This window comes from Euprymna scolopes, chromosome 22 (assembly GCF_053919585.1).
Source record: "Euprymna scolopes isolate OS-2025 chromosome 22, ASM5391958v1, whole genome shotgun sequence".
Lineage (NCBI taxonomy): Eukaryota > Metazoa > Mollusca > Cephalopoda > Sepiida > Sepiolidae > Euprymna > Euprymna scolopes.
Genome location: NC_136503.1, coordinates 115630963 through 115651889, shown reverse-complemented (window position 1 = coordinate 115651889; position 20927 = coordinate 115630963). Strand labels below are relative to the sequence as shown.

Below are 20927 nucleotides of genomic sequence, written 5' to 3'. Positions count from 1 at the left end.
ACCCGTAAAATATGTAAATATATTTGTCAGTGTGTTTGTGTGTGCATGCATAACTTTCTCAGTTGAGTAAAAAAAAAAAAATGTTGAGGAAGATAACCTTGATATGGTGCACACAGTGATGTTGGTAGTGACATCAGTAAAAATCATGGCACACTTGGATACTGTGTCCTTTGTATATTTAGACAAAATAGAACAATAAAATTACAAATGCACCAAACTTATAAAATTATAGAATATGCTAAACATTTAATTTATTATAGATTGTTTGAATAATATTTATGCAAATTAGGCATTCCAATATCTGTCTGCAGGTCTTTTGTCAATACTATATAAACAGTATTTTAAAGTATGATCCTGATTTAAATGAGAGAAAACTGTTTTGTTGGTAAATAAGATTAATAAAAACAAATGTTAGCATTTATTCATTTAGATAAAAAGCAGATTAATTTTACTCCAATTTTTTTTGGTGAGCTACAAAAATTAGGATCTTTATTAACACCAAGTAGACTAGCTAGGTTTTTGTGTCATACATTAGCAAAATCAGGTAGCCCTCCATATTTTTGTAATAAAAACTCAAGTATGGCAATTTTGTGATATTTATTATATGCTTGTTGCTCAAGTTTACAATTACAATAAACCTCATTTCCTGCTTTTCCCCTTCAGGAATTTCTATACGAATAATATGGAAAAAAAAAAAAAAATTCTACAATAAAGTTGCATTCTCTAATGCCGTTGAGGGGTGTTTTTGTACTGAACCTGTGCCACGTTGGAACAAAGAAACAACAATGATGGAGCAAACAAGAGGAGGATGCTTTAATGACGGGGTCGCCTTAATTGAATCGCAAACGGCTTGTAGATCCTTTCTTCTTTTCTGCGGCAATTGTCTGCTGATGGCTAAAAAGGTTGGACAATGTTTAAGTGAGACTTGATCATTGTTTTTTAGCTGTCAGCATTTCTTTGCTCTTTTTTGACCTTTCTGATCTCCTGGTCACTTCATAAAATGACTCACACGACTGCAACAAAACCCCCACACAGTGTGCTAAAGAATTCAGAGTAGATAATTTTTCTCTTTTTCACTTTTTTTTTTTTTTTATTTAAAAAAAAAAAAAAGAATACCTGGACTTTTGTTGCTGCCTGATTACTTTTGTTTGTGCATGTAGATGCTTCGTCATGCATTTGAGTAGGTAAGTCTACCATTTTCGTTGGTCCGTCATATGTCAATTAGAAATAGGATTTTCATTGGTCTGTCATGTGTCAGTTTAAAATAGGATTTTCATGTTGAACATGTATAAGCTTGACATAGATGTTTTCAAACAGGTAGCCGGTGTCTTTTTGCAGTCAGCAAAAAAAAACAAAAGTTGTATAAGAATCCTCTACTGTAATAAAGAGGAATGTGTATTTTTGTGTGTGTATATATATCTCCCATCTTGTCACACAGGTAAGTACAAAACTATCTGAATGAATAGCAAGTAAGACACCCCTCTCTTCTTTCACTCTATATCCACAACACATTTTTTCTGTTTTTTATACAAATTCACACATTTTTCTTTTTGGTATCTTAATTTTATGCAAACAATTTTTATGTTGAGAAGTCAACGTCATTTATTTACTGTCTAGCTGCCGTTAAACTACACAGAAATGTTAATTTTTGTACTCAGGAGATCCTTGAGCGACTTGTGCTTCTAAGCTCTACTCATGTATTAAACACTGAAGTAAATCCTGAAAAACATATATATATATATATATATATATATATATATGTCAGTGCGATTATGCCGTATAATATATGTGTATATAACATACAGCATAATTGCACTGACACACCGGTTCTCGTCAGATCACCGAAGTTAAGCAACATTGAGTCTGGTTAGTACCAGATGGGTGACCATTTGGGAATTCTAGGCACTGTATGTGTTCTCCGCTTATCTCAGCATTTGTTTCCAGTTGTCCTATACATTCACTTCACTTGCCACTAGTATTTAACAATGTTGACTCAGGAGAGGTGTGGTTGGAGATTGCGCACCTCCTGCCACAAAATTTCACATGCAGGCACCCGTTCGTGGGTATCCATAGTCTGTCAAAGACTGAAGGAACCCCATATATATATTAGTGACTTGGCAAGGCCACAGGGGAGACAACTGAAGCAGCAAAACTGAAGCTGGCCTGCAGAACATATGCAAATGTAAGCAAATTTGGGCATATTTTATTGAAAAATATAGATTCTTTATAATATAGATTTTTTTATTGAAAATATGCATTCTTTTTTTAACCATAGAATTACAATCTTTAAAAAGCCTGCAAATTTTCATGTAGTTTCGTCCTATAGAACCAAAGATATAAGCATTTCAATATTCAATTTGGCTACCAGTATAGATATATCCGTCTATAATATAAAGGGCAAAAATCTGTTTAAATGTATGTATGTTTGTATGTCTGCCTAAAACTTTCCACAGAGGCGACCAATTTTCATGAGATTGGTATTGTTTTGAAGCTCGACTCTTCAGACGACAAATATCGAAAAATTGGCTAAAAACATTATTTCCTTCACCCTCAACTGGGAACTTTTCTACAGGGAGGAGTAGCAAAAAATCGTTCCTTTATGACAATTTAGCTAAACACGTATGTGCAAAAAATGTTCTTTCTTGAATTAGTTTAAATATTTTTTTAAAAAAATGACCTGACTTCGCTTGCACGATCATAAACCAGATGTTATAGTGTCCTAATCTGAAGATTGCATGTTCAAGCCTAGATATCAGATATTTTTTTTTTTTTTTTTTTTTTTCGATTTTTTTTAAACATGGTTATTTATGCCATTTTTTTTTTTTTTTTTTCATTCGTTTTTTTTTTTAATATTTTTCCATCACGTTCGCTGTTTTTTTTTGTTTTTGTTTTCCAATTTTTAGAAAAGTTTTAACATTTAAACATTGTTATTTATGCCATTTTTTTTTTCATTCGCTTATTTTTTATTTTGCATCACATTCCAACTTTAAAGAAAAGTTATATTTAAACAGGGTTATTACATTCGCTTATTCTTTATTTTCCATTTTATTTGGTTTGCCCTCCCCTCACATCACCCACACCCGGGCAACACCATGTACTCCCGCTAGTGTGTATGTATATATATATATATATATATATATATATACATACACCACCTTTTTTTTTTTTGCCATTTTATAAGTTCCAAATCTCAATGACTATTGATCAGAATTTAACAAATCAAGGCCAAAGGTTTTGGGAAAATATATTGCAAGTATACACCCTCCATCAAAAATAATGAGGAAAATAATTATGCTTGGTTAGTTATTGCACTAATATTCATATAAAATTATTTTTTAACTTTCCAGTTTGAGTCATTTTCTTTTACTTCTAATTTCACGAATTGCGGCCTTATTTTATATGAATGTTAGAATACTCATCACAGGACGGGTACACTTAATTCTGCAAACAATAGTTTTGTACCATTTTCATGTCTCATTATGAAGATTAAAATAAAGATATAATACTAAAACGTGCTGTTTCCAATTTGATCAAAAACATATGATTTTGATTCTAAACTGCAATTTAAATGATCAAAAATTTGAAATTCAGAGAATCCTGCTTCATTGGTTTGTTAACGACTATGTATCAAATTCAATGCAAATCTAATGCATTTGAATTTCCAAATGAGAAGTTGTTCCCATGATATGCACCTCTAAAAATTTTCCAAATAAATTAAAATTTATAGAATACTAATTGATGTTATTGTTAAAAAATTTTAACAAATTGCTTCCACACTCTTTTTACTTTCTTTACATGAAACTGAATTCAACTAAATATAGCCTACATTACTCACCCTTACATCGCAGTTGGGTTCCAAAAAATGATTGGTTAATTAGTTTAGGATTGAATCCTGTACATAAAAATGTATAGACATACCTAACTCTCTCTCTCTCTCTCTCTCTCTCTATATATATATATATATATATATATATATATATATATATATAAGAAATCCACAAAAATAACATGGAAGCACAACTTTGATTCTTCATTTCAACAGTTAACACATTGAATCTTCTTAATGAGTTATAGCACATTAGAGATGAAGGTATTTTTTTTTCTTTCTTTAGTAGTTTTATTCCCTCTTTATTAAGGCATGGTCGTAAAATCGTTAGCAATATACAGAGGCTACTAAGCTAGGGATGCATAAAAGTTAGGAATATCATGATAGCCAATACAGAACTCTGAAAATATGGCGGTAATACATGTTCATTCACACAATTATAGTGGGTTCACGACTGCAGAACAGTGTGAAAGGAGATTGCCAGTACATGTCTGAGTAAATACTGGTGTGATTATGCAGAGAGTCTAATATGAATGTATATCGTTACAGGTTTGGTCTGTTCAGCTGCAGCACAGGATGGTATTTAAGCATTGCGATGGAGCAAGAACCATGAAATAATCTGTAGGCAATAGAAGCAACTGTTATATTCTAATGAGTAGACAGCAGAGCTAATCCAAACCGATCATATACTCCAGAGGGAACAGTCATGGCAGGGAATTTTTAGTATGACTGATGGTACAACACTACAGAAGAGAATCAGAACACTTAGTAGTAAATCAAAATAAAAAATTTAAAAAAAAAAAAAATTTAGAACCATGTAAAATTAAAAAAGATTAAAAAATAGATGGAAAAAATTTTATAATAGAGCAAATGATTATTACTAAATAATCATTAAAGCTTTTGTGAATGACAATTTGAAACCCTATTTTAAACCCACCTATTGACTGGAAACTTTTTTCTTTCAAATCTTTACATCAATAACCCAAGAAGTCTCAATGTACTCAAAATTCAAAAAAGGATATATTTTTTTTAAACATCATCATCTTAACATCCATTTTACATGCTGGCATGCATTGAACAATTTTAAAAAAATTGATTTTGAAAATAAACTTCTATCTAGCCAAGTCAATTTGTATCACATCTATCATGTTTTCTGTGGCCTTCTCCTGTGAACTGAACTTGCTACATCAACTGTTCTACATTTGATAACCAAACAACTCTCATCCATTGTTTTAACATGATCATACCACCAGTCCTTTGATTTGCACACACATCCTTATACTATCCAGATTAAATCTTTCTCTGGTTAATTGTCCTAGAATTTTATCAAAATGGAAAATGTTATATTAAATTTATATACATAACTGATCCTCCATTTTTTAAAATTCTAAATGTTTTTCTTTTTTCTGCCAAGATTTTCATCTAAAAGATAAAAGAAGAATCTCATTTTAGAAGAAAGTGATTCAGAAGAGGATTTTTAATCTACAATGATATCATTTCTTTTGTGCTTTTACTTATATTCGGTTTAACGTCCATTTTACATGTTCGATGTCTTTAGGAAATTGATTTCCAAAGAGCTTTTAAGTCCATCCTTATCGTTTCCTCCCGTGTTTTCTTGGCCTTCTCATGTGACCTGAACTTGCTACTTCAACTTTTCTACATCTACTAACCCAAGAAGTCTCATCCATTATTTCAACGTGGCCATACTATCAAGTCTTTAAAACATCCTTTGTATCATTGTCATAATTGCTTTCTCCGATTCTTCAGTAATTATAGAAACAACTGGACTCGTAAAAAAAATTTCAAAAACTACCTGATAAATATACCTGGTGAACTAAGTGTAAGAGAGAGATTCAAACAATTGCACGTAAAGGGACAGTCAAAATCTTTAAAAAATACTCTTGGTTGGAATATTTGAATTCGCAGGTGAATGTTTGGCATCTGGTAGGATGCTCCATCTTTGGTGGGAAAGACTGTTTGGATTTTTTTTATTGTCTTTGCAAATTCGCTCTTTTTTTTTTTCTTTCTTTTTTTTCTTCTTTTTTTCTTTTTTTTTCTTTTTTTTTCTTTTTCTTTCTTTTTCTTTCTTTTTTTTTTTTCTTTTTTCTCTTTTTTTTTTTTTTTTTTTTTTTTTTCTTTTTTTTTTCTTTTTTTTTTTTTTTTCTTTCTTTTTCTTTTTTTTTCTTTTTTTTTCTTTTCTTTTTTTTTCTTTTCTTTTTTTTTCTTTTTTTTTCTTTTTTTTACATCTTCTATAATATAAATCTCACTTATCTGTTTAAATGTATGTATGTCTGTCTGCCTAAAACTTTCGACAGAGGCGACAGATTTTCATGAGATTGGTATCATTTTGAAGCTCGGCGTCTGAGACGACAAAGATTGAAAAATTGGCTAAAAATATTAATCCCTTCACCCTTAACTGGGCACTTTTCTATAAGGAGGGGTCGAGTTTTTTTGCCGATTTTTTTTTTTTTTTTTTTTTTTTTTTTTTTTTTTTAAGTTATCCCCTCTTTTTGATCAACTAGCCTTAATTTAAACCTTTACCACTTCTGGTTTGGCGATGGACGTCACTTTTTTTTTCTTTTTTTTCCACATTCTTTTCCTCCTTCGCGGTACGGTTTCGAGCCTGCCTGCCCACTACCATATTTTTTTTTTTTTTTTTTTCTTAACACACACCTCCAAACACCTGAGGAATGCCGGGCACCCAAGCTAGTAAGTAACTTATAATTGAAAATCTAAAACCTTTATCTTTTTCAGTTGAGAAAGTTTTCCACCATTCAACACAATGACTCGGTGCCTAAAATTCGCTGGCAAGCTTAGCCAGTCTGATCCACAGACAGCACCTGTCCGAATTATTGGTCAATTGAGAAACCTCAACAAAATTTCATACGATGATGTTAAAATGAAATTAGAACCAGTTGTTACGGCTGAAGTAAGTTTTATCTTTTTTTTTTTTCTTTTTTTTTTTTTAATTCTTTTTATTTAAGCTTGTTGCAGTTGGCATGTCGGGGGGGGGGGGGAGTAATGTAAATTTCTCTTTTAATAACCATATCACTTTTCTTATCTCTATGGTTTGGTAAGTTTTTATCTCCTAGACCTAAAATGAAATAAAGATACTGGCTTCCTGACCAACAATGCATCAAACATTGTTATTGCTTCTTTTCCTTTGCAAAACTTAATCGTGTTTTGCAAAGTCAAAATCAAAAACATTTTTTCTCTACAAAACAATCAAACCAAACAACCTGAATAAATATTTGAACATATAAAACTTTTTTTTTTCTTTTTTTTTTTTTTCAAAATTACTGGATTATTTTTAATTATTACTAGCAGGCTACCTGGTGTTAAGATGCACTTAAATGTGATATTTTAATTCATATAAATTACGTATTTATTAATATAATAACAATTCTCTATCGATTATTATATTGAACCTAATATATAGTAGTGAAATCAAAACTAAAAAAATATGACTTGAGTGCCATCAGCTAGAATCAGAACCAAAATATACAACTTTCCATCCTCATTCCTTAGCTATGCCCATACGCATATATATATATATATATATATGTATGTATTGTTCCCACAAACCTCTGGCCTTGATGGAGGGGAGACTAACACTTGCTGCTATGGTTTCAAATGATCTGAAATAACAGCAAGGGGAGACTTGATTCCAAATATTTCTCATGTTACATTTCCCCTCTTTTGGAAATAGGGTACAATTATGAATATCTCCAGTATCAAATAATCTTTATATACTGAAATTTATTTTATGTATGAAAACCAAAGAGGGAAGATATAACATATTAGAAATATTTTTAATCAAGTCTCCCCTTGCTGTTATTTCAGATCACTTAAAACCATAGCAGCAAGTTTAAGTCACCCCTCCATCAAGGCCAGAGGTTTGGGGAAATATCAGATGATTTGTAATTCATATGAAAAACAAGGAAAACAAATGACTATGATTGAAACATTTTATGGATGTAAAAAAGTGCCAAAAATAGGCTCTGGATGATCCTCTTAATGTGTAACCTTAAGGGTAAATATCATATAGCACACTACACAATGAGCCTTCATTTGTTAAATTCTGATCAATAGTCGCCAAGATTTGGAACTTATAAAATTACCAAAAAAGATGGTATTATATATCTACTAGTAGCCAAATTGAATATTGAAATGCTATCTTTGGTTCTATGGGACAAAACTGCATGAAAATTTGCAGGCTTTTTGAAGATTATAATACTATTCTATGGTTAAAGTTTTATGACAATTAGTAAAAAGAACCTATATTTTCAAACCAATAAATATGCCCAAATTTGCCTACATTTGTATGTTTATGATTTTTTTTTTTTTTTTTTTTTGCTTGGTTGTCTCCCCTGTGGCCTTGCCAGGCCACTAATATATATAAATTCACCTGTCATCCCTTAAAAGATAGAATCACCCGATCGTCCAAAATTCAAGCAAACATGCAGGGCCAGAAAAACCAAATTAAGCATTCAAATAGCTGTGTTTGTATCTTTCCTCTCTTTCTCTGATGTTGCCTACTAGTGTTTTTGCTTTACCTTTTATTTAAATAAGCCAAAAAAATGTTATTTTATTTTGAAAATTAAATATGATTATTACACTACCAATGTTTTATTAGACAGCTGATAAAACAAAATTGCTTTAAAACCATAACTAATTAGAATCTGCTAAAATTTTAAAGCTAGTTGTAAAAAAAATTAAATGTTGAGATATGAGAAACATTTTAGTTCTTTTAGATCTTCCGTGTGATGCACTAACAACTTAGCTATTCTAATATACGAGGTGCCTTCAATAAGTTTCCAGACATTTTTCGTAGTGCACTTTTATTGCTAGTACACACATGAAACTCTAGTCCCCTTCGAAGTAATCTCCTCCAGCTGTAATGCCATTTTTGTACCATTTCAACAACTTTTGAAAGGCCTCATGGAAGTCTTCTGTTGTGAGTGTGTGAATGACCTTTGTCACAGCCGCTTTCATCTCCTCAATTGTCTCATAAGGTTTTCCTGGCGCGTAGGGAATAATCGAAAGTCACAGGGAGTAAGGTTTTGACTACAGAGAGGGTGACAAATTTTCTTGATGTCCATCTTGGTCAAATATTCTGTGACAAGGATGGAGTTGTGGACTGGTGCATTCATGCAAATCTTCTGCATCTTCAGTTTCTCGCGAATAATTGTGTGTACAGTTCCCACACTGACATCAAACTGTGCACTTATTGTCTCCATAGCCACACGATGGTCCTTATACATGAAATTCTTTGATCAATCAACTCTGGTGTTCTGATTTCCTTACACTTTCCACTCCTTCATCATTCCTCAGACTTCCTGCCTTCCTTGAGTCTCTTATGTCACTCAAAAACTGATGCTCGATTCATGCAAGATGGTCTAAAAACAATCTGAAGCATACGTTTCTGTGGCATTTTTTTCAAGTTGAAAACTGAATTTTATTGTATATCATTCTTCTAAAGTGTCCTCAAGTCCAGATTGCGTTTTTGAGATTCACAATCATAAAAAATGGTCAGTCATCTCATAGTATGTATTGCAATAACATAGATAATTTTCAGGAGTCTACGGCAATTTTAAATGCCTGCACAAAAAAGTCTGGAAACTTATTTAAGGCACCTTGATTTTCCAACGCTGAATATTTTAAATACAATGTCCCTCCTGCTGTTCTCTAATTGAGATGGTGTCTATTGATTCTAATTTAAAAAAATTTTTTTTTTAATTGTTGATGAATAAATTTCTTGAATTCTTAAACTTCTCTCCAGTCTTGCAAATATAAACATAATAATTTTCTACTTTTCAGATGTATGCAACAGCTCTGGCCAGTTTACGCCCTGCTCCAACAGATACATGCCCATTATGGCTTAATATGGCTTCTGTAGCAGCCTTACCTACTCAGTGTAGCCGACATAACACACCATCTCGAGCCCATGCCCTCACCAAATTGATCAAGGGATGCCTCACTGGACGGAAAGAATTCATTGTGGTATGTTTTTTTATTTTTGTTTCGTTTATAATTTCTTACTAGGGGTTCTCACACAAGTCATTATGGTTGAAACAGGAATTTCTACTAATCTTATTTTCAGCTAAATTCTCCTTTGACTGAAATCTGGTTCTTTTTTTCTCTTCTGCCTTTCTCCATTATTCTTGTTTTTCTTTTTTTGACAGTTCTCTCTAAAAACTTGAAATAATTTTGTTGTGAAGTTTTGGACTTTAAACGATTCATGTTGGGTTGGGGGAGGGGGGGGGAGTTGGATAACTTTCGTTCCTCAAAGAATGATTTCCTTCTTCCTTACATGCACACTGATGTCTTTTATTAATTTTGACTTTTGAGGACGGTCCACTACACACTCATACACATAATATGGGTGTTATATTTTCACTCTGACCCCAGCGCTGTGTATGAAAGTCTCCCGAAAGAAATAAAAAAAAGAAATCTGCTTTTTTCTAAGTTGAAATAAAAGGCATTTATTCATGGTACTTTCCAAACAATGCATTGCATCTTGTTCTAAAAGTCTTTTATTTCGCCATGTAGTTAACAAAACTCTGCTGTGTCATACACATGCTTTTTTAATCTTGTGTCGACATGTCTTGCTTGTCCTGTCACCACACAGGTTTCAAATCTCACATGGGTCTTAAAATTTTTTTCTTTCTGCTGGTCTGTCTGCAGCTCGCCTCACGACGCACAGTTGTCTGACTATTTTTTTGTTCAGTTTTCCAAGTCCTATGGTTGCTCAGGTGGTTTATTTTTTTCATCCCACTTTTCTTTTATCTCTTCCTCTGTTGTGATATCACCTCCCACCACTGCTTGCATATATGAGATGCTGCTGCGCACGCATTAGTGCCTATGTTACACACACACACACACACACAACCATGGCCTCCAGGTTCGGAAATTCATCTCGATTTCAACTTTTTCCTTGGCTACTAACATTCTTGTTATGATATTTTCCTCATGTATCTTCCATTACAATTTCCTTTAGTTTGTTTTAATATGGCTTACCTGTGATTGGTCGGTGGCACCTAGCCATGTGGGTGGGTTTCTGCAATCCAGAGTATTTAATATTTTTATCAGCGTTATGGTTAGTATGGTGTCAATCCACTTTTTGATTCCAATTTCTCTTAATCTTCTTATCAGTTATTTTGTTTTGGTGGTTCTTATTGCTATTCTACATGATCTATATTCCTTTCGGTTATCTGGAATGCTACATGTATTTTAGTTTTTCTGCCTCCTTGATAATTATCCTGAGAACTGTTGAAACAGCAAAATCTATTTGGCAGGTTCTTTACTCTGGTTACTTAACTAAAAATTAATATTATAGCAAGCAATAATTTACATATTTTCACGAATGTATATATAACGTAATTGTTAAGTTTACTAAAGAACATCGATTGTGACAATTTCTTGTTGAGTTTTTGGTATAACTTCATTGAGAATTGAACTCCAATCTCCCAACTCATCAATTAGCAAACACTTTAATTATTTGTTTAATAAGAGATAAACCAAATCATATGAGGAGATCTATAAATCACTAAACATCTCATCCTGTATTCTACAAAGTGTATTATTAATCCATAAGTGTTCATGAATTCGTATTAATCTCAGGCAATCCACATTTCTTCATTATGTGCTTTTTAACAAGAATTGTAATCTTTAATTCTCCGTTTCTCCATTTCAGATGGTGTGTGAACGTAGAGACGTGTTAGCATCTGCATGTGCTATATCGCGTGCCCTACCAGAGTACAATTGCAAAGCGAGTTGCTCAAATACTTTCTCCCGATCCGTTACAGTAGAATTTCTCCTCGTCGGACCAGATTGTGAGAACCCTCTATCTAGCACTGACCTAGATTGTCTGCACACAATCACGTCAGGGGTTAGGCTGTCAGCAAGGATAGTCGACACACCTTGTTCGGAGATGCACACTGATGCATTTGTTGACGTAAGTACAGATTAATTATTTTTTTATTTTCTTTTAAAGCCTATGATTTTTTCCCCCGACAAGCGAATTTATTTATGTATATGTGGGAACTTTAACAACAACCAAATGGATGACTCTTGAACATGAGTTGTTTGGGTTTTTTGGTCAAAATCCGTCTCTTTTTTTATTTTTTCCCCCAAATTGCTATTATTTTGTCATCACTATTTGACTGAATTTTATTTCTTGTTCTCTTCTCTTTTATTTTTTTCCTGTTTCCTCTTCTCATTTTGTGCTGCCTCACCTTTCTTTTCCCTCTTATGATAACTGAAAATGTTAATTTTGCCATATTTTCTACTAAAACTTTGGTGCAAGTCCATAATTCTTTCCCCACCCTCATGAAAAAATAAAAATAAAGAAAAATCTTTATGGTGTATGTACCTATGACGGAAATAAAATATACACCAAAAATCATCAAGTTGAAAATTTTATTTTTTTAAACTCAAATATTATGGCTAAACTATCAACTACCATTTTTGTAGAAGGGAGATAATTCCAAAAAATTAAAACTTGAAAGATTTTAGAAAGCCATTCTAAAAATAGTGAAGAGAGCATTAGATAAAATTAGATTTGCTTAAAATGATTTTCTTTATAAAAAATAAAGCTATTTAATCAATTTATGATTTTTGAAAGATTTTTTTCTTTTTCGTCACTGGTATGTATATTATAAAGATTTTTTTTTTTTTTTTTTTTTTCATGGGGTGTGGTACGGACAAGTGCCAAGACATCAAATGATTCATGAAGAGCGTTGGAGACTTAATTGATATGTTTTTCATTAAAGAAAAACTTATTCCCCCCCTCGCCCCCCCCCCCCATACACACACATGTGCAATTGGTGTTTATCTCTTAATTCAACTTAGTTGAAACTGATTAAAGTTTAGGAATAAAATTGTATTTTTAATTTTGGGTGCCCGATTTCCACGTGTACCCAATGCATCTTGTTTACAGGGTTTTTTTTACCTACTATTCAAATTCCTGGTGATTGTAATGGGAAGAGGGGAATATATCACCCATCACGGGTGATATGTTCTTGCAGGATAAAAAAAGATTAAGAATGATGATGGTAATAAATGATCTACATAGCAGCTGTATTGGCCAATCAGAATCCACCTTAAGCTAAAGTATATGTAGTTATTATATTAGAATAGATAGTTCAGCCAGAGAGAGTGAGAGACACAGCTATTTTTCTGTCTTACATTATTATCCACATAATTTTACATTTGGTCGTCTGGTTCTTAATGACGCTCATTGTTAAAAAATAAAAATTATTTTTAAAACTCCCAGCATGCTATGTAATCACGTAGCTTGTCTCTTTTGGTTTGATTTTTAACTCTTGCATCTTGCATTTGAATTCTGTTCCTGTGACAAGTAGATCTAGTGGTGGTATATTGGCAGAAATAGGGGTTCTCTTGAGACCTCCATAATGCAACTTATCTATACTGTTTGATACTACATGGCTTTTATATAATTGACACTCGTCTATTTACAACTGCCAACAATTTTCTTTATTTGTGCCTAAAACTAAATGTAAACTCATGAGCAAAGTTTTTTCGTAGAACTATCAGTTTGTGGAACATAAGACCCTGGGACTCTTCTCAACTGACTATAACAAGGTCATTTTCAAGTCTAATGTAAACAAGTTCTTGTTGAGCCATACTTATAAATAAATAAGAATTACCAAGTTTCACTTTTACTAATCATCACAATGTTGTCTGACAGGACACTTGACATGTTAACCATTATCCTAAACTATACCTAGTCATAAAAAACAATATTTAATAATATAAAAATGATTAGTATAACAAATTTACAATGTTTTTTTGTTTTTGTTTTTTTCACCCCTCATAGGAAATTGCAAAAGTTGGAGCAGAATTAAATATTGTACCCGTTGTCATTCGTGGAGAAGAATTAGCAGAAAGAGGATTTGGAGGTAAGTTTCCCCGTCCAGTCCCTGTGATTACTCTTCTACTATTTTTTTCGGAAGGTTAAAGTGGTTAAAAAAAAACATGCCATCATTCACAAGGATGGAATGTTCTAAGATTTTTTTTGTTTGTTTTTACTTAAAACAAGTTGACTTTGCCACCTCATAATTACTTTTACACATCGTACAGTGTGTATTGCCATTATCCTAATGTTGGAATAAAGGGGAGCAACTCGTTGTGAAGACTGAATTCTGTTTTTATTACATTTCTGAATTTTGGAGATGAGGATTGGTTATATGTATTATTATTCATCGGACTACTGTTGAGTGTGATTTTCACAATGTTTCGGTCGATATAACCTCCGACCTTCTTCAGGTGTATCTTGTCGAACTCTGGAATTTAGACAGAATTTTGAGCGGAACCCTTTATTTACTTCATGGGGGTAGTGTGCTCTTGTTCCGTCAGCCATGACTGGATAGAAGTCCTAAGTAATTCGCAAATGTATATTTTGGTCGCCACACTGAGGATTGAACCTTCAACTTTGAGGAGAATATCACTTTTACAATTGATTTTTCCCAGTACTCTAACCACTGCACCACGAGTCCTTGCGAACAATTCTAGTACGAATTTTAGGAGCCTGTTTTTCTTGTTTTGTGACAATATTAAAAATATAATTAGGGTTAGCGTTAAACTTGATTTTTCTGAGAAAAAAAAATTTACAATTAGAGAAAAGGCTAAAATCTGTTGAGAAAATTCCATTTTGGAAAAGTGCGGCGGATCTAGGGAAGAGAGGAGACACCTCCCACCCCTCAATCAAAGTAATAGTAAGAGTTAGAAAATAAATGAAAAAATAAAGAATAGCCAATGTTCACCCTAGTAGAGGTAACAGTAAGAGATAGAAAATCTGTTGACCATTCTAAAGTCAGAAAAGGGAATCACTGCAGATTGGAAAGTGATATTACTAAAACTTAAGATGATGCAATAATTAAATTCTATTAGAAGAGAGGTTGTTTTTTTTTTGTTTTTTTTTTTTACATGGAGTTCACCACTTATCAAGGCCCAATGGCCACTCAGGGATAAGGGTTAAGAGGTTGTATAGGTTTCCCATTTTGTTCACCTGCCAAATCCGCATCATTATTTATTTTTGTGCTCAAAAGTGATCTTTGTTCTTCAGTAGTACAACTTTTATAATCTACACCAGCAAATTCTCTTGATCTTTAATAATGTGAGAAAAGTGATAATTTGACGGACCTGAACCTGTCGACATCTGCGGTCTTCATCAGAGCAGAAACCTTTTTATGAGCAGGTCAAATACCAGATTTTAATTTCACTTAATAACCAACCAGAACCCAGGAATGGCTAATTTTGATGACTTCACAAGCAGTAGGAATGCATGTCAACTTTCCACATTTTTGGATTTTACTTCCATTTCTCTTCAAAACATTTTTTCTTTTTTATTGTAGGTATCTATAATGTAGGTAAAGCTGCCTCACATCCTCCATCATTGGTGATCCTCAGTCATCGTCCCGAAGGTGCAACTTATAATATTTGTTGGGTAGGAAAAGGAATAGTGTATGATACAGGAGGATTATGCATTAAATCAAAGGTAACATTTTATATGTATTACTCTTCTAGACCAAAGGCATTTTAATCACCCTTGTTATGCAAGTGTTTGACAGTAACAAATTTTTATATAACATATCTGATATCATACATCCTAAACATAAACAAAATCAACTTAGTTGTAGAATTTTTTTTTTTTTTTTTTGCAAAAAATCTGAACTTTACAATAAAAAAAAATCATATTCGACCAGTTAAATTTTAGTGTGATTTTTAAACATTCCAATTATAAAAAATAGTAAATAAGCTCTTTAAAAAATATATATATTTTCAAATAAACTAATAAAAAAATCTGTTCAAACAAAAAAAATCTTATAAAAAACAGTCCATATCATTTGGATTCATCGGACTAGTGTTCTCATCTTGAGTGTGATTTTCACAACGGTTCGGTTGATATAACCTTCGGATGTATTTTGTCGAACTCGTGGTGCAGTGGTTAGAGTACTTGGAAAAATCAATTGGAAAAAAGTGACCTTCTCCTGAAGGTTGAAGGTTCAATCTTCAGTATGGGTGACTGAAAAATACAATTGCGAATTATTTAGGACCTCTATCCAGTCATGGCTGACGGAACAAGAGCACGCTACCCCCATGAAGTAAATAAAGGGTTCCGCTCAAAATTCTATCCAAATTCCCGAGTTTAACAGAAACATTCCAGAGTTCGACAAGATACATCTGAAGACGGTCGGAGTTTTTATCAACTGAAACGTGAAAATGATACTCAAGATGAGAACTAGTTCGATGAATCTAAATAATATGAATAACTAATCCTCAGCTTAAAAATTCAGAAATGTTATAAAAAAAACATGTGTTAATTTAAAATAATAGTGAAAAAAATTAATTGCTCCCCACAAAAAAAACAAAAAAAAAAAACATAATAAAATATTGTTGGTAACAGTTTTTTGACAGACACCATTTGTCATTTTCTATTTTACCTTTTTTTTTTTGCCCCATGAAAAAATCCCAAATCATTTGTTGACAGTAGAATAACCCTAATGATCACACTGAGGATAAGTTAAACATATTACATCCAGGTGGCCAGAGTAAGCTAGGACAGAACCAAGAAGCCACTTGAATAAAGTAGAATGGTTGCAGCCACCTGCATAAACTGGAAAGGAATACAGCCGTATGGTATAGTGTATGGCTCTAATAATTTGCTTTCTTTTGTAAGAAAAAAGGTTTTTGCCCAGGATTTTCCCTATAACAAAAAACATCTGCATGATTTGATGGAACAAAAATGTCATATTTCAAAAATCATTTAAATTGATAAAGTAATTTTGTTTTAACTAAGAAAATCAAATTTTATGAGTAAGCGAGAAGATGTCTTTACTTCACCCTCTTGAAGAAACAATGTGATATAACTCAACAATAATTAAAACTTTTAATGTCTACTAATTCCTATTCATCACTTAAAATTGTTTAAAAAATTATTTTTTTATAAAAATAAAACTACTTGATCAGTTTACATGATTTTTGGAGTATGATTATTTTGTTTTTTTAATTTAGGAGAAATTCTGGACAACCATGAAAAAAAATTGTTAGTGGTTGGTTGCTGATTTTCAGGGGAAAATTTAAATGTATGGAGGTCACCGATAGGAGGTTTACAGTGTACTTTTAGATTTGTTGAGTATACAGGTTGTATGACTGATTTTGATTAGGATCAAAGTGCATTTCATCTTTTGGCTTTGATCGTTGAAGTAGAAATCCTTCTAGACATAAACAGTTTTCACTATTGTCCCAATCCAGAGTACTCTGTTTTGGGCAGCTGAATTTTACCCACATTAAAGAGTTTTGTTTCTAATTCTACCCTTGTTGGACAATTCAATAGAAAAGTATCAAGTGTGTTGATGTAGCAATCAATACAATGGAATTGGAGCAAAATCTGGTATTTGTCCAGTTTACAGACTGTGTTGAAATAATGTTATTATTTAGAAAGCCATTCTTAAGATGAGAGAGGGGACATTTTAATTATCTTTTACTTTCACTTAACAATAAACAAAAGATAGCATAAAAATTGAATTAAACTTGAAAATCCTATCTAAAAAAATATTATGGTCTGTGAAATGTACAAACACCCAAAATCTTGCTAATTCCATAGTTCATATTGACATCCATTATGCTGTTCACAGTCCTTACCTTCCCTCAAAGTATGTTTTCAAATTACACTTAATTAGCAGATTGCTCAACATATCTATTATTATAGAACTAATTTCTAATGATTATGATATTGTACCTAATATATAGTAGTGATTTCAAAAGTTAAAAAAAAACCTGGCTTTGGTGCTATCAGCTATAATCAAGACCAAAACATCTCTCCACCCATTATTCGTTACAATCTGAGCTAATTCCATCCACACATAAAAATTTAAAAAATAACATTGTTGAATATAAATAGGTATAAATGTTACGCATAGAAGGTATGAATGTACATGTGTTGAAGTATCACATTTAGTCGACTTATGCCTGCAAAATTCCAAATTTTTTAAAATTTTGACTCTTTAGCAACTATTTTTACCAGCTAAAATCCAAATCAAATTTGTTCCACAGGCCCTATATATCAAGTTTCCAGCAGTAGACCAAAAATTGATAAAGTAGTTTGGTAGACTGTTCCGCATACAGACAGATAAGGTCACTTATATATATGATTTTATCTATAGATACATTAAAAAATAATTTTTTTTTTATTAATCAACGTGTTGTAATTTGCCTTATCTTTTCAGGCTACCATGCTTGGCATGAAGCGAGATTGTGGTGGGGCTGCTGCCATTCTTGGTGCTTTTTATACTACTGTTAAACTGGTAAGTTTTTGGGGGTTTTTTTTAAGCTATTACTGGGGTAGAGGATGGGGCTTTTCTCAAACATAAAATATGCTTAAATATATTTAAATTTGCCCAGATAGTCATGATTTTAAAAAAAAAAAAAAAAAAAAAAAGTATTTAGGTGCCGTCAGCTAGAATCGAAACTGAACTAGCATTCAAAGCTGGTGGTGTTACCACTGTAACAATGTGACACGCATATAAACCGATTAAAAATAAGATGAATGTACAACATTTTTGACCCCTAAAAAACAAATTTCACCAGCTAAAGACCCATAAAAGAATGACTCGTAAAAAATCCAATCATTTGGGGGTCCCTTTTTTTTTTTTTTTTTTTTTTTTTTTTTTTCCCCCCCCCAGCACCATTCTGTAACTTTTAATTTCAAAGGAGATAGTTTGAAAATATAGACACACACAGATTTTGTGAATATTTGTAACTGCAAGATTATCCTAAAAAAAATACCAGCTATGAAATCACAATCCTTTTTACAATCCAATCATATTTGGTATGAGTGAAATTCTGTAAATGCATGAAAGACAAAAATGAAGTTGATGCTGCATACTGATGTTATCAATTCAATAACATAAAAACATATAAGATATCAATGGATATATACCTGAGAATCATAACAAGGAAAAGAATATGCTGTTGTCAGAGTCCTAGTGATTAGTGCCTGCTCCCGAGCAGCAAATTTAAGATTTTCTGTCTCTCTTTTCAAGTCATCTTTAGATAGAAAATTCGACGTGTTCTGACATTTTAGTGTCTTAGTATCTCATTCAAACTGACCATAAAGTTTCATTCTTACAATCGAAACATTGTTGGGAAGGATTTTTCTGATAAGTGCAGGTTGTGTGGTATGTATCTTGAGTTTATTCGTTGCGAAAAAAAAAAAAAAGAAAAGAAAGAAAAAGTAAACTAACAAAGGAAGAAATAGATAACATTGAAAAAGGAGACAAGAGAAAACATTACAATAGAAAGAAAAGGAGGAAATTCAAAAAGAGAAAATTAAAATTGTGTGTCTCTTGCCAGAAGTAATTGAAATGAGGAGAGTGAACTATTTGTCCTTTGATCCCGTCTCCATTTCCTATTAGTCACAAGTTAGCTTGCAGTAAATAAGGGCAGCACAAACTGATAAAAAAAGTTTGGTTTTTTATTTTATCAAAACTATTTCAATAATTAGTTATTTACATTAAATATACAATAAAAGTGTATATAATAATTAGGACAGCAGCATATTCTTTTCATTGTTTTGACTCTCGAGTGTGTATCCCTTGATATCTTATATGCTTTTATATAGAGTGATGTGGTTCTCAGTGTCGGATATGTACTCGTGAGTTAAAACAATAAAAAGAATATGCTGTTGTCATAGCCCTAATAATAACAACATATAACTTTGTACAAAATCCATTTAGTGACTGTTATAGCCCGACTTATCCACCAAGTTTTATTCATGAATGTCCAACAGGCTTTGTTTTATAGCCATTCAATGATAAACACATTTGGATACAGCATGCAATAATTCTGACACAATCCTCTATTTGCACTGCCCTGATTTGAGCTGCGATGACACTCTTTCAATTAAGGAATCGTTTGGAGATTGTGTTGATGGATGTTATATTTGAGAAAAAAACCTTACAGATAAAAAAAGAAGGCAGTTGTCCAGTGTATTTCTCAAGGCATTTGATGTTCCTTAGAAAAGATGTTCCAATAGATATTTTAACTGAAGGAAATTTTCACATATTTAATTACAAGACACTCTTAGATGAATTGTTATTAGTATTATTATTAGTAGTAGTATTTGCATTATTATTATTATAAGTAGTAAATTTTTTTGGTTTATGGTTTTTTTATATAAAAAATGGGGTTTGTATTACTGTACACATAGATTCGAAAAAGTTGTCAAAAAACAAATATATAACAAATAAATGTTATCAAAGGCAAGATAAGTTACTTTTCTACCAAACTGGATATATTTTTCGTGTTTTTATTCAATGTAACATGTTTATTCAGCTCGAAAAACATAGTGTTTACTGATGTATTGGAACATTCAAGATGGTGTCTTATTCTCTCTTTAACACGGTAAGTGTGGGAAAAGATGTTATAAATAAAAAAACGGATAAAATACTGTTAAAAACTCGCTCAATATATGTTACCGTGACATAGGTTGACATATATTCGGCGGGTTTTTAATAGTATTTTGTATAGTTTTTTATTTATAACACCTTTTTCCATACTTACGGTGTTTAAGAGGGTGTGAGACGCCATCTTGAATTTAATTTAATATAATAATGCAAATACTACTACTAATAATAATACTAATAACAATTCATCTAAGAGTGTCTTGTAATTAAATATGTGAAAATTTCCTTCAGTTAAAATATCTATTGGAACATCTTGTTATATATTTGTTTTTTGACAACTTTTTCGAATCTATGTGTACAGTAATACAAACCCAAAAAATGTTTGATTACTTTGAAGAATGTATCACATGAAACACATTTTTATTGAATAAATTTATGGTTAATATTATTAAAAATTATGGTTAATATTATTAAAAATATTTGGCAGTATAATGTACTGGATTCGTAATTATGCATTTTAGATTTAATTTTATTTAATAAATTTATAATTTTGATATTTAAGCATTCGTTTTTTGGAGAATACTTTAAATTAATAAATGGTTACTTTTCATACTTTTGAAACTGTAAAATATTCATTTTTTTTTTTTTTACCGTTATGTTAACTTTCTTTT

At 31.8% G+C, this 20927-nt stretch overlaps 1 protein-coding gene across 1 annotated transcript in view; it reads left to right on the top strand.

The window, feature by feature from the left end:
- LOC145243678 (putative aminopeptidase NPEPL1) overlaps positions 1 to 20927 on the top strand; it is a 61965-nt gene that overhangs the window by 21046 nt on the left and 19992 nt on the right. The window contains exons 2-7 of the mRNA XM_080106734.1: positions 6581 to 6755; positions 9647 to 9829; positions 11523 to 11783; positions 13668 to 13749; positions 15205 to 15347; positions 18079 to 18156. Of these exons, the coding sequence (XP_079962860.1) occupies positions 6609 to 6755; positions 9647 to 9829; positions 11523 to 11783; positions 13668 to 13749; positions 15205 to 15347; positions 18079 to 18156 (894 nt within the window). The 5' untranslated portion in view covers positions 6581 to 6608. The remainder of the gene's footprint in view (positions 1 to 6580; positions 6756 to 9646; positions 9830 to 11522; positions 11784 to 13667; positions 13750 to 15204; positions 15348 to 18078; positions 18157 to 20927) is intronic.